The sequence below is a fragment of the Tripterygium wilfordii genome, chromosome 17 (genome assembly GCF_013401445.1).
Source record: "Tripterygium wilfordii isolate XIE 37 chromosome 17, ASM1340144v1, whole genome shotgun sequence".
NCBI classification, from domain to species: domain Eukaryota; kingdom Viridiplantae; phylum Streptophyta; class Magnoliopsida; order Celastrales; family Celastraceae; genus Tripterygium; species Tripterygium wilfordii.
This window is the reverse complement of record NC_052248.1, coordinates 5,857,187-5,872,188: the sequence shown is the minus strand read 5'-3', so window position 1 is coordinate 5,872,188 and position 15,002 is coordinate 5,857,187. Positions and strand designations below refer to the sequence as shown.

Below are 15,002 nucleotides of genomic sequence, written 5' to 3'. Positions count from 1 at the left end.
TAGTCAGACTGAGAAAATTGACTCACACGTAGTTTTGATCAATACACTTCGACTGTACAGGTATAGTAAGTTCAAGTTTTGCCGCTCTCCGTAACCAAGAAAGGTATACTGAAATACTATACCACAGCCAAGCCGATGGTTTGTCCAATTCCGTCTTAACTGTGATCGTTTACTTATATTCGATAGGAACTTATGAATTGATCTTCCGTGTGCAAGCTTAGACTCTATACACCAATTCATATACCATATAGAATAAAAGACATTGATGTCAATGTCTTTTCTCATATTAAATGCTAAATATATTTTATTCTAATAAATCAAGTTTGAATATTACATAAAATAATTGCCTTTAGCATACTATTCCTATCATTAAGTATAAAGGTTCCTCTCAAACAAGTGTAGAGATAGTGTTTAGGAGATAGGAATTAATGCAAGAAGAGAAGACCCAAAACAAGAATTCTTTTTTCTCGTGAGGCAATCATGGGAACACAATATTTCTTGAGGCTATCACGAGAGTCAACAAGAAGACTAATATGGGATCCTACAAAGACTGTAATAAAATAGGATTGGCAACAATTTATTGACGAGTAGAGAAGATATTGCTCAAGGTTATCATGCGAACTCACCTCACAGGCTAGAGTTAGTAGAGGAAACTGGTATGGCCAAGAAAATGAAAGAGAAAATTCATACTAGTATCCTCACAATGGTTGGTATGATCGGGCTCAAGAAGACATAGGAGATTATAAATTCAAACAATACGAGGGAGCTCAAAATGACAGATTGAATATAAATTACGATAGAGACAAAGGCTTAGGATGAGACTGCAATGGTTCAGCTTCGTAAATTGTTCATGATTATGGCATTTTAGTTGTCAAGCCCAACTAATAGAAGGGCAGTTCATATGCATCGATGATCTTCGACAAAATGAAGAGTGACATGCTTGAAACTCTTAGCCAACTTCATGCGTTCAGTCAACAATTGGAACCAATAATGGTTCAGAAATTGGACAAGATTAGGAGTCACTAGATTGCTTAGGAGGCTCCACACCAACATGTCTATAAAAGAAAGCCAGAAAATGAAGAAGAGACTAATGATAGTGCTACAAAGACAGTCAAGGCTGGTGAGAAAGAAACGGTGGAGCTGAAAAGCATTCTTACTGTTTGTATGATAGAGGAACCCAAAAGCGATAAACAAGGTGGGTTGGATATGCAAATCCTTATCACCCCAGGCACACAAGAATGTTAAGGGTGGGATAACAATAAAGGTAACAATTTTAAACTCAAAGCCTGACTATTTACGCATTTACGTTTTTCTTGGTACGAAAGATAGTGGCAGAGAAAGCATATATTTCCCTGAATTGGTTGATATGATTTTCCTATTGATTGGACCTCAAAATTGAGGTTCCAATGTCCTTGATTAGGGTGTTGTAGAACTTAGTTAATGTGCTTTTATGTGTTTTAGTTTGATTTTACAAGTACAAGTATTTTTCATTGGTTTTGTGAACTAGACGCGAAGTGGACAAATTTGTTTTTGCTCAGTAGATGCTAACATGTCTGGACACCAATTGTGTAAGTCATTCACTTAGCACAATACTTTCATGTTTTTATTTGCAATTGGGATTGAGAATTTATGAACACCTAGAGGGTCCATAACAAGATTTTGCTTGTGTGAATTTGTTGAGTAGTCTTGCTTGATTGCACTTATATTTTTCTTAGTATAAAACGTTCTTGATCATCTTTGAATGGGTTGAGATTAGTCGTCCAACAATTTTTCATGTATTGACTAGCGGAGAATAGGGAGATTGACATTAATTCTTGCATATGATAACTTAAGAATCGTTTGTTGTGCTTTCAAAGAAAGTGTGGATCCCTTGGTAGGTGTTTATGGGTACTGCTCTGTTAAACCCTCATGTGACTATAACTCGTCCACTAAGGTGACCTAAGGGTTTAAAGGCTTGTTGCATACGCTAAATGTAACTATGATACCTACGGAAGTGGTTAGGATTTTATTAGGTAAGCTTTATTTGTTTAGGATGTGTTTGCATTGATAGGGACTAATAACATCTAAGTTAGGGGTTTGATTGGACCTCTAAATTGAGGTTCCAATATCCTTGATTAGGGTGTTCTAGAACTTAGTTAATGTGTTTTAGGTGATTTTACACTTACAAGTGTTTTCCATTGGTTTTGTAAGAATCGGACATGAAATGGATAAATAGGCATTGTTTTTGCTCAACAGATGCTAAAATGTCCGGACACCCATTGGGGATGTTCAGACAAGTCAAATGAAGTTTGTGCATCACTGTCAGAAATGGAGTATCACCCACAAAAACCATCGACACCTCTCTTGGACACTATATACTATCCAATTCACAAGAATAATCTATTTATGAAGTAGCTGAGCCAACTTGTAGGTTAGCTATGTTCTGATGTCATATTAATGTCTCCAAAACTGGGGGATCATTTTGTTACAGAGTCATTAATATAAGATAAACAGAAGATATCGAAGATAACCAAAGCCTAGAGGCGGCTTAACTACAAGACAATATTGATTTTAGAGCTAAAAGATTACAACACAGAAACCCTAGACAAAATGGTCTTCAACAACTAAGAGGAAAACTAAAACGGCAGAACAAAGAGATCTTTTAATAAAGAAATGTTAAGACATATTTAATTAAGAGAAAAGACATCAACTTTAACATCCCCTTGATGCTATTTCTACTTCATTCCAAGCCTGGTTCTCATCTTAGCAAATTTAAGCTTCTGCTATCCTTTTGTAAAGCAGTCAGCTAATTGATCTCCACTATCACAAAACTCCAGCTTAACAATCTTGTTACTAACAACCTCCCTCAAAACATGATACTTGATGAGTATATGCTTGATGCGGTTATGAAACACAAGATTCTTTGACATGCAAATGGCGGACTTACTTTCACAGAGAATGCTAGTAGGCCTCTATTCAATTTCTCCACAATCAATTAAAACATATCTCAACCAAGTTGTATGATTTACTGCAAAGGTTATAGATATATATTCAGCCTCGACTGTAGATTGAGATGTTGTCTTTTGCTTTCATGAGAGCCAAGTAAAAGCTCTAGACCCTACAAAAAAATACCCAAAAGTGCTCCTCATGTCTTCAGAAAAGCAAGCCCAATCATTGTTAGAATATCCTTGTAATTTCCCTCCAGTTTTATGATGATAATGAATCCCATAATTCTATGTTCCTTGCAGATATCTGAAAATCCTCTTGAGTCCACTTAGATAAGTCTCACTTGGGGACTGCATGAACTAAGCAAACAAATTAGTGGCAAATTGAATCTCAGGCCTTATTAGTGAGAGATACAACAAGTTCTCAATCATACTATTGTAGACTCTTGGATTAGTCTTTGGAGAATTATCCTCTTTATAAAACTTCTCATGAGCCACAAAAGGTGTGTTGACTACTTTGCAATCCTCCATGTTGAACTTTCTCAATAACTCCTTCACATATATGTGTTGACAAATATAAAAATGACATTCCTCTTGTTGAACTTTAATTCCCAAAAAGTAGTTCATCAAACCCAAATTATTCATTTCAAATTTCTCTTCCATACTTCTCTTGAAAGAAGATATGAGTTTCTCATCATTGTCAAATGAGGTAATCAACATACAGAGATACAATGATTTTTCTCACTATCTCCTTTTTTAACATAGAGGGTAGACTCACTGGAGCTCTTATTGAAGCCTTCCTCTGCAAAGTAGTTGTCTATTCTACTATACCAGGCTCTTGGAGTTTGTTTGAGACCATAGAGAGCTTTGCTGAGTTTTAAAACTTTGGACTCCTCACCCTTCTTTATAAATCCTAGAGGTTACTGCACATACACCTCCTCTTCAAGATAGCCATTTAAGAAGGTAGATTTTACATGTAATTGGTATATTCTCCATTTATTATGAGATGCCAAAGCAAAGAGTAGTATCATAGTCTCCATACGAGCCACTGCAGTAAAAGTCTCTTTGTAATCTTTCCCATACTACTGAGAGTACCGTTTTGCTACAAGTCTTACCTTGTACTTCAAAACTATGTTTTCAGGCTTGAGCTTGGTTTTGTACACCCACTTGACCCCAATGGTCTCTTTATCTATAGGTAAATCTACTAGGTTCCAGGTGTCATTCTCAATATGAAATAGTTTTATTTTCATAGCTTCAACCCAAACTTTGGTGCTAATGGCCTCTCCTGCATTGGACGGTTCTAGTGAAGTAAACTGACAAGACTCACAAATGCTAGAGAGATCCCTATATTTTGTCAGGGTTTTGATTAAATCCATAGGGTTTACTCGTCTAATCGAAGTCATATGTTCCAAGACCTTGTTGCCTCCTTAAGTCAAAAGAGAACTTTTTAAGCTTGTAAACCATATTTTCAGGCCTTTCAACAATGAATCTGATGGATTGCACCATATAGAGGCTTTCGTTTAGATGGACATTAAGGAAAGCTATCTTGACGTCCATCTACCGCATCTCATAATTAAAATGAGCTAATATGGCGAGAAATATTCTGGTGGACTTAACCACGGCAACAAGTGAGAAAGTCTCCTCATAGTCTATACCCTCCATTGTTGTAGTTTGATGGTCTTGAAGATATGGTGCCCGCCTCGTTAATCGACTGGAAGAAGTTCGCATTAAGACGAGATCCAAGTGAAGAAGACACTGGTAGAAGAAAAATTGAAAAAGGGCCTTCAAACATTTTAGAAGAGTCGTTGCCTTCTAAAGGTCCCAATCTCTTGAAGTTGGACTCCCTCGCTTCCGCCAAGCATTGCTGCAACACTGTCTTCCAAAGGTGCCTAGATTAGAATAGTTTAGAAGAAGAAGATATGTGATGGGTGATGGGCCACATCAAATATACATGTACAAAGAATATTTAAAAAAACATGTGTAACTCCAATGATTAGCTTACGCATATCACAAATATATATCATTCAACAATGACAAGTGTGTGCCCAACTTGCTAAGTGTTACATTATATTTAACTTAGTGAAAAACTAATATAATATTATTTATTATATATATCATATGTTTGATATGTCCTTTGACCAAGGAATGAGAATGACTGTTACAATGGATATGTTTGGCAATACAGTTGGCCATGATAATCATAATAGTTATTACAAAGAATGTTGTAATGATAATTACATACATGTATGCACACAATGGTGAATCTATGCTTGCATGCTTTTATGAATGGTTTTGTTTTGTCCTTGTTGTGTTTCTCTAAGTGGGGCCCAAATGTCAATAAAATAAGCCAACAAAAACAAAAGTTCATACCCCATGCCTGGCCCAACAAAAACAAAACACCAAAGTGACATTATTGTAACATCCATTTGATCTATGACCCAACAAAAATCACAAAAAAGACATGCCTCAACAAAAAGTAACCACCGTAGTTGGTCCTCCCCCATGAATATTGTACATTCCCGTGCATTAGGGAATGGTCAACATTTAGCAAAATTTATTTTTTACCCTCAAATAACAAAATATCTCATACTCTTTAAATTCTCTTAAGGGTATTAAAGTTAATAAATTCTTCATTCCCATTCCATTCTCACAAATATTATGCATACCAAATGTTATAATCCATTATTACTATCTTCATTACTGTTGCCATATTATCTAAACAATATGAATCTAAACAGTTGAACTTATCATACATAAAGCTAGTGTCCATAATCATCCATAATTTTTTTAGTATTCCACATGTGATAGATGACATGTAAAGTTTGTCATGTGTTGGTTTTTTTTATAGAAATGCCCTTAAGTATTAAAACAACGAGTTCACTTTCTCTCACATAAAATTATTATTTTTTTATTTTTTTCTTTTCTTAAACGAAACTTTAAAACGTTTTATCTCTCAAAATATATGTTAAATTTCGTAAAAAAATTACATATTCGAAATCAGCATGTAAAACTCTTTCTAACAACATCCATTGTCGATATATTTTACCAAGTTGTTCTTAATTACATTGTTTTCGTAAACAGTGTAATAAAATCTGGAACAATGAAAACAATGTGATAACAATCTGAAACACTAAAAATAATGTAATAACAATCTATATTACATTGTTTCAACCTCTTATTACGTTGTTTTTTATCACACAAACCTTTATTACATTGTTTCAGCTTCTCGTTACATTGTTTCAGTCTCTTATTACATTGTTTAAGCCTTTATTACGTTGTTTTATTAATGAACTAGTCTTCTATTACATTGTTTAAATAAATAATGCCCAACAACAACATTTCCTTCCATAAATATAATACTCAACTACGGCCAACAACAACATCCCCTGCACCAAACATATCAAAATGAGTTCTATCCCTTAAAAAAACTAAAAGAAAGGCGAGGTTCAAGCATCCAAAACAGTAGATCCAAAGCAAATAGGCGCTCGCTAAAATAATCCCCCATGTGTTGGGGCCTGGACTATGGGGTTGTTCTTCTACACGGGCTCCTCCACTTCTCACCGACCTACAACTACCATCTTCATTGTTTCAACCTCTTATTACGTTATTTTTTATAGCACAAAACTTTATTACATTGTTTCAGCTTCGTGTTACATTGTTTCAGTTTCTTATTACATTGTTTAAATCATTTATTACATTATTTTATCAACGAACCAATCTTCTATTACATTGTTTAAACAAAGAATGCCGACAACAAAATCCCCTTCCATAAATATGATACTTGACTATGGCCAACAACAACATCTCTTGCATCAAACATATCAAAATGGGTTCCATCCTTTCAAAAAATAAGAGAAAGGCGATATTCAAGTGTCTGGAACAATAGATCCAGAGCAAATAAATGCTCGTTGAATTAATCTCCCATGTGTTGGGGCCTAAACCGTTGATTGTTCTTCTACACGGGCTCCTCCACTTCTTACCCACCAACAACAACCATCTTTACCTACTGAATCTGACCAACCAAAATTAAAATTTCAAAAGACAAACACAAACACCATGACCATGAAAGGCAACATTAGAGAGACATTACTAATGTTTGAGGAGGTGATTGGATACATGAAGGAATGAGATCTAGGGTTATAGAGAGAAATAGATGAGAGGGTATTACTCTTTGAAAAGGACATGTGAGTGATATAAAGGAGAGATAATTTTTTTTTTGAATTAATATCATATAGGCATGCTTAGTCATAGTGTCACCTAGTTATGGAGGTTTATGGATAACAACTTTATGAAAGGTTAACATTTTCGTTATCTAAATACATTTTTCATTTTCATTCTCATTCCCAACCTTATAAAATTGAAAGTAATACGACATCGCTAGCTGTACATAATATAAGTATACATAGTCTTACATAATACATGTGGCTACCACATGTACAGCTGACAAAGCAATTTTAAAATTCAAAATAAATTAGGTTGAAAAGTGGGCGACATTAAAACAAGAAAAAGGCGGTAACCTAATTACATCATTTGACGATACAAACGAGGCAGGTCTTGAGACGCAAAAGCATCGTCTCGGGAATCCATTGTGGAAGAGTTGCTCCCGTCGATGTTCGTGGCCTTTTTCGGACGATTGAGCTTCGATTCACATGAGAAAAGGAAGCCATAACCAGACCATCGACAAGTACGTTCTTTATACCATTTTTTCTCTTTAGATGGTTAGGGTTTTATGGATTTCTTTGGTATGATTTCTGCAAATACTGAGAATGTTTGTGTGATAATATGACCTCTATTACGCGTTTGGGCAAATAAATTGCGTTGAAATCGTGAGCAAAGAAACTGAAACTGATGCTTAAAAGATTGTATGATTTCTGTATAAAAGGTAATAAAAATAGACTGTAATTGCTGGTTATCTCTATGTATTATTATCCTCTTAAAATAAGTCAGTAATTCTTAAAATCAATCGCAATTACATTTTGTTTTCGGTTTAAAACACACCGAACTGAAATGTTAAAATCGACTTTGAAACATATAGTAATGTTAATATCAGTTCCACACTACTACATTGTAATTACACATTTTGAGTGTTTATATACATGGTTATTCATTGCAGGATGACAAAAGTTAGGTCACTGAAAAAGAAAGAAAGTGACAAATCATCGAAGAAGGAAACCTCATCAAAAAAGGACAAGAGTAAGAAAACTTCAAATCAGTATAGATTGGGGATTCAGTCCCTAATAAGTGGTCTTCATTTTAAGAGGAGGCATAAGAACAGTCTTCAGAAGACACCCTTTTGGTTTATGTACAAAAGATTTATGAAGGATGACCATGTTGAAGTGAAAACAAGAAAGCAAGAACACGTGATATGCGATGTGGTTTCTACATATGATGAGAGTAAAGGTTGTTTTGTGCTAGGGAAAAAGAGGATCCGGCTAACTGATAATGACATATCCCTTATATTTGGAGTGGTTTCAGGACCAAGAACCATGAAGATTGGCCGCAATAAAAAACCAGTTGACGTACCCTTTGTTGACAGGAGATTTGGGAACTCCAAAAATCTGAAGTCCACAAATATAAAGGCTGCAATACAACAAGCATTGGAAGGTGAGGGTGACGATGATGCCGACGATGTAGCTCAGTTGATGATGTTGCATACATGTCTATCATTATTTTTCTCGACCAGGGCTGATCATATCCCGTGGGCATTCATCAAGTTTGTTAATGACTTGGATAATGTGAAGATGTACAATTGGTCAAAAGCAATTTCAGACAATCTGATAGATTCCATAAAAAAAATACAAGAAAAGCCCTGATAAAGTGGCAGGATGCGTGACTGTGCTATCGGTAAGAACATGAAATCATTTGTTATTGTGTCTGATTCCATAATTTGTTGTTGGTCCCATAATTTGGTATATATGTGTTGATTGAAAAAAGTTTTCTTTGTTTGACAGTATTGGTTTTGTGAGCACACGAATGTGTTTAACCCAGTTCATTCCAGTATGTTTCCAAGGTTCCTTAAATGGGATCTTAAAGGATGGCCTAATGATTTTAAGACAAAACACATAAGGTGCCTTCATTCTGACCAGGTTAGTGTTAGTTTTTAAAATTTTTTTAATTATACATGTTATTGAGTTGTTATTACACATTGTTGTGAATTATTTATGTGTCATCTGAAACCAATTACAGAACAAGTATTGTCTTTCATTTATTAAACGATATCCCTGGTTGAAATTTGAATGGGTCAATTTAGTTTTGTGTATTTCAGTCTTACGTTTTGTTATAGCAATAATACACATGAATGATACTCTATTACCCATTGTTGTGAATTAATTGTATTACATAGCATGCTCATAATATAAACTATTTATTAAATTCATAAATACATTTTCTTTTGTTTTTATTACATGCTACTATTATTGAATTGTGTGTAACTGGATTTTTATTACTTAGAAAATGATGGTGGTTTAAATATTTAACAATGTATACTTTTTATAGGTGATTGATTGTAATTTGATAATGACTGAAAAGGAAAGAGCTGCAATAGATAGGCAACTTCTTGATTTGGAATCAGAATCGGAGGACGATAGTACAAGCATTAGTTCAGAATCTAATGAAGTACCAAGTGCATCCAGCAATTCATCTTCTTCTAACCAGAATGTGAATTCCCAACCCACAGAAGGATCAATCAGTGCAAACACAAAGTTAAATGAAGCTTTACTGACAATTGATCGCTTGGAAAAAGAGAGGGATGAAGCAAAGCAAGAGAGTCAAAAGTTGAAACATGATAATGTTGAGCATGAAAAACAAATAGCGCAAATGCATGGTGAGTTGGAAGAATTAAGGAAATCTCTATTGAGGGAAAAGGAATTGAAAAATATGTTGAACTCAGAGATAAATTTTGCGATTGATTCGGACAACCAATCGTATGAAAAGAATGCAGCAGGTGTGGGTGAGAAAGAAGACGTGATTAAAGTTGCTGAAAATGATTATAGTAAAGCATTGGTTATAAGGGGAGACGTTTCGCCTACATCAATGGTTAAGGCTATCAAGGGAAAGGATAGGGTACAAATAGAGGAGTCAGATTTTGAATACGTATACTACGATAGAAGAGATCGAACTAAAAAAGCAAAAAAGGGTGATGAGCTTAAGGTCCCAGTAGTGTGCAATGTCGAGGATTATAAAGCATCCAAAGATGTTAGCAAACCAAAACGCTTGCAAAAGAATACAAGAACTTACAGGTTCATTGACCCAGAAGACAAGAAGAAATTGAGGGAAATTGAGGATATTGGGAAAGACAGGTAAGTGAATTGTATTAAACAATTACATTATTGCACTTTATTTTACTGTAAACACGTATAATGATTTAGTAATTACACTATGATTATTGTATTTTCTAATGACAGCACAATGGTGTGGTCTGGATCTAATTTCATACTTTGGCGTGAAATGGTAAACCTCGTGAACAATGGAATGGTATCGAATAATGTAAGTGGATTAATTACGATATATGGTTGTTAATTTACATTGGATATGATCAGTAATGCACTATGATAATGTCTTATTACATGTTACCAGCTAATTGATGCATATTCTGAATACATGATGAGGACTCACAAAACTGATGAAGGTATGGATGGTAAAGCCTTTGTGGTAACGAGTTCCTGCATGACCTTTCTTGGCAATAACAGGGAAGATCTGATACAAAAGCATATGTCAGACAAAATCCTCAAGTATGCTCCTGACTGTAGATTTATAATCTTCCCACTCCATTCTGCTGGGCATCACAACGCTGCCAATCACTGGACCACACTTGTGTGTGACAAGGAAGAAGGATGGCTACATTTCAATTCTATTCTTCCAAGGAATAAGAATACAGAGGATCCATACCTGAAAGATGCAACTAGATTGGTTATTTCAAACTCTTATGATTTGTTTATTTTTATAGTATTAAATTATAACTTAATAATCAACTATGTTCTCATGCAGAAGAATTACTACAATACGCTCTTTGGCATACCAAGTCAAATTGAGGGTGATGATGTTAGAACAATGTGGGATGCACCTCAGCAAGCAGCAGACTCGTAAGTCGTATTTACTATTTTAGATAAAGAAATTGTTAATCATTTTTTTTGATATTGTAAACATTTTACTATACAGGGTAGACTGTGGCATCATTTGTATGTACATTATTGATTGCATCTTCAACCACAAAAACATTGAGAAGAAGCTGACAAAAGAGGACATTTATAAGATCAGGGGGAGGCTGGTTCATTGCTTTATGAATGACAAGAATTATTCATGGGATATGACAAGTTACCGTGAAATTCAGATGATGCATAGGGGTTACCTATGAATCTTTGTTTGTTAGACTATTTTGTTAGATGCTAAGTTAAAGTGTCCTTGATGACATCTAGATGTGAGAATGACATCTCTTTTTGTATATGTACTAGATGGCCGTGTAAGTATTAGATGGCACTAATTATGACTGTAATGCAGACTATTAAGTGTTTTCAGGGTATTAATACGTTATGTTATTATCCTACTAATATACTTGGAGTATTAATAAGTTATGTTATCATTCTATTAAATACGTACCGATACTTATAGAAACGATTTTTTTAAAATTAATTACGTATCGATAATTGATAAACACGTTTTCGTAATGGGGTCTATGAAAACAGTATATGGAACTCAAGTATATTTTATGTATAATGTAGGAAACATTGTCTGAATGCACTAAAACATTGTTTTCATATTTAATTACGTATAAAGAATCCATAAATACATGTTTTACCTTAGAAAGATTGAAAAGAACGTTAAATGGAACTCTTCAAAGAGATAGAAAATTATATAGTACGTTACAAACATTGCATTTTACTGAAATAACAAATGGTTGGTCTATAAAAATACATAATAATTGCCTCAAACAACAATGTAGACAAAATAGACAATAACAATCATAATTGAATTACAATCAAAGAGCTTGACTATGTTCCTCATCCTCTTGTGTCACTGATGCTCCAGCAGAGGTACTACAACTCCCATTGCGTTTCCTTCTATAAGTCTTCTTCTTAATTACACTGCAGGGTCGTCCTTTACCTCTCTTTGTAATTGGGTCATTGGAATTGCATGAGCCCCTAATTAAAACTGGAGTTGCATTAGGTGCCATAGTTCTCGAAGATGCATCAATCCACTGCATCACATTAAGATAATAGACTTCATCATCAGCTGCCAAGTCTGCCAACTTGGTAAATGATTTGCACATGTCATCATATCGGCGTTGTTCGGGTGACAATGTCCACCCATCACAGCTAATTTTGACACGCGAATGACTTCTTCGAACATCCTTCCTCCACCGATTAAATATGTATTGTGTTGGCAATTCATATCGGTCATTACTAATAAGAACAGTAATAGCATGTCTGCATAAAATACCACGAAATTCAAACCTCAAACAAGAGCAACTGACTTCCAGCCCTTCGTACGAGACGTTGAATAAAACTTTCTTCTTTCCACTTTCACCATATACAACATCCTCATACACAATGTATTGCTTCGTAGAGTCAGATCCAATAACATTCTTAATGCCACAATACATCATACCAGTCAATTCAGTTTGGAATTCAATGAACTTTCCCGCTGTGTAAATATTCCGAATTTGCTTCTCCATATCGTAAAATGTAGCACAAGGAATTTGCTTATTGAATGATTCAAAGTCCGCCTGACATTCCTTCTCTACCTTTTTCCTTAGAGCATTTTCATATTGCTCAACAAATTGCTTAAGAGTGGTCTTCGAGTTGACATACCCATCAAAAAAAGAATTCATACTCTCACTTCGTTGCATTGTAGACATCCCAGCCCAAAAGTATTTTTTGACAAAAATTGGCACCCACATCGCCCTATCCAAATACAACGAAGACAACCAAGCATTTCCTTCAAGATGATATATTTCGATCAATGTCCTCCAAACACCTGAGACAAACAATGGCAATGATTTTCATCAGGTAGATTCACGTGTAATGTGAATGACATTATAAACATGCACTGCAACGTTGTTTATTTAATTAATTACGTATAAAAGATTAATAAATGCGGTTCCATAAGGGGGCATACCAAAACAGTATATGGAACTTATGTAAAATTTTATGCGTAATGCAGGAAACATGGGCTAAATGCATTAAAACATTGTATCCCTATTTAGTTACGTATTAATAAAACGTAAATACAGGTTCCACTTCACAATTTTAAAAGAACAGAAATGGAACTTTATAAATTAAAAGAAAGTATGTCTATGTAATAATTACCTTCAAAATCATTAATGCTCTGAGAATCGTAAATAGCTTCGTGTATTAAACGAGATATATTCTCATACTCAGCGTGAGATCCGAATTTCTCTGGCAACTTCTTCATTATATGCCATAGACATAGTCTATGATTGGTAGTAGGAAATACCAATTGTATTGCATTCTTCATGGCCCTGTCTTGGTCTGTGATAATACCTTGAGGAGCAACGCCACCCATACAAGCAAGCCAAGTTCGGAACAACCACACAAAAGTATTCGTATCTTCACTGGAAATAAGTCCACATCCTAAAAGTATAGAATGACCATGGTGATTAACTCCAACGAAGGGAGCAAAGGGCATGTCATATTTGTTTGTGAGATAAGTAGTATCAAAAGTGACTACATCTCCAAACTCCTGGTATGTTACCCTACTACGAGGATCTGCCCAAAAGACGTTTCTCAGTCGACCATCCTGGTCCCAATCAATGAGTGAAAAAAATCCCTGATTGTTGGCCTGCATTTTCAAGAAATACCTCTGAATCGCATCTGCATCGCCCTCCCCAAGACGCATACGCCTCAAATTGGCAATATGATTACGCGCATCCCTTTCCAAAAAAATTAAATTATCATGTCCACCAGCACCTATAACAAAAGCATTATGCCTCTTGTTAGGTCGAATCCCTGCAATGTCATTGATTTCTAGTTGCCTCTTCACATGTGGATTAATTTCTCTATTGCAACTGAAGAAACGGGAATGACTAGGGCTCAAACTGTGATTGTGCTCTTCATGAAATAGAGTAATTTCCCATTTCCCACCTGTAGTTAAACGAGCTGTTATCCTTGCCTTGCAATTGTTCTTTGAATTAGATTGGTGATTGACAAGATTTTTTGCTTGGCTAATATATTTATCTGAGCGCTCGCATGTAAATACCAAATATCTGTAGATCCCATTTGTGTCCCTCGTTAGTGATCTCCTCTTGACGGAGAACCCCTTAACTTGACCATAGGCCTTGTCATACTCAAACACGTCATCCACACTTTCAAACAACATCCCATATGTCGGCACGTTAGATGCAACACCCTCTTCATATTTATCTTTACTTCTGTTACCATCAATCCCATTATTCAAATCCATCAGATTTACATCATCCATTATTGTCCCTAGAAAAATAATACAAGGACGTCGTCATACACAATTGAAACGTAATTAGACATATGAACAATGTTTTAACATACACAAACTATGTATTTGATAGTTGAAAAGTTTCTGTAAATATGTAGAAGAAACTTCTTGTAAAAAGTATCATATATGTAATAAGCGTTAATAGATACGTAATAACAACAATGACAATGTAAATACCAATTGCAGTATATAGAGTAACTGGAAATGGGTAAACTTCATAATTACGTTATTAATTTGAACAATGTAAACAGACATTGCAGGATATTGAATAATTGGAAATAATTTAGTCTATAACCCACCAAGGTAATTCTACACAAATTGTAACGATAACTACACTACGTAGACATCTAATAAACCGAAACACATCCTTTATAAACCCAAAAGTAACCTGAATAATGGCCATACCTGGATGTTGTTGGGAGAGGAATCGCATGCCTTGCGCTGCTCCTGCAACTTTTGCCGTAGCCGAACCCGAAGCCGAAGCCGATGCCATCGAAAACAAAGCTCAATCTGGTGGACGAAACTCTTAGCGGATATAGAAACTTGATCGCGTACAATGAGGAGGCGAGATCTATGATGGGTCTGTGATGTAAACCCTACATATCGCCCCAA

The 15,002-nt window shown here is 35.2% G+C and overlaps 2 protein-coding genes and 1 long non-coding RNA gene across 4 annotated transcripts; 2 read left to right on the top strand and 1 right to left on the bottom strand.

The window, feature by feature from the left end:
- Nucleotides 1-7,436: 7,436 nt before the first annotated feature.
- On the top strand, nucleotides 7,437-8,102 carry LOC119982760. The gene is made up of 2 exons (XR_005464449.1): nucleotides 7,437-7,608; nucleotides 8,038-8,102. It is a non-coding gene; the product is annotated as an uncharacterized LOC119982760 (long non-coding RNA).
- A 526-nt stretch (nucleotides 8,103-8,628) lies between these two features.
- On the top strand, nucleotides 8,629-11,494 carry LOC119982759. 2 transcript variants are annotated; one of them, XM_038826299.1, is made up of 7 exons: nucleotides 8,629-8,768; nucleotides 8,876-9,010; nucleotides 9,420-10,222; nucleotides 10,328-10,409; nucleotides 10,500-10,832; nucleotides 10,911-11,005; nucleotides 11,087-11,258. In XM_038826299.1, exons 2-7 carry the CDS (start codon nucleotides 8,924-8,926, stop codon nucleotides 11,115-11,117), a joined length of 1,431 nt encoding a protein of 476 aa, XP_038682227.1. In that variant the 5' UTR covers nucleotides 8,629-8,768; nucleotides 8,876-8,923; the 3' UTR covers nucleotides 11,118-11,258. The 2 variants fall into 2 exon arrangements, with proteins under 2 accessions (XP_038682227.1, XP_038682226.1); XM_038826298.1 differs by having other exon boundaries at nucleotides 8,633-8,768; nucleotides 11,082-11,494.
- A 315-nt stretch (nucleotides 11,495-11,809) lies between these two features.
- On the bottom strand, nucleotides 11,810-13,599 carry LOC119981630 (protein FAR1-RELATED SEQUENCE 5-like). The gene is made up of 2 exons (XM_038824704.1): nucleotides 13,229-13,599; nucleotides 11,810-12,896 (listed from the first exon to the last, which is right to left on the bottom strand). Exons 1-2 carry the CDS (start codon nucleotides 13,566-13,568, stop codon nucleotides 11,899-11,901), a joined length of 1,338 nt encoding a protein of 445 aa, XP_038680632.1. The 5' UTR covers nucleotides 13,569-13,599; the 3' UTR covers nucleotides 11,810-11,898.
- Between the last annotated feature and the right edge of the window lie 1,403 nt (nucleotides 13,600-15,002).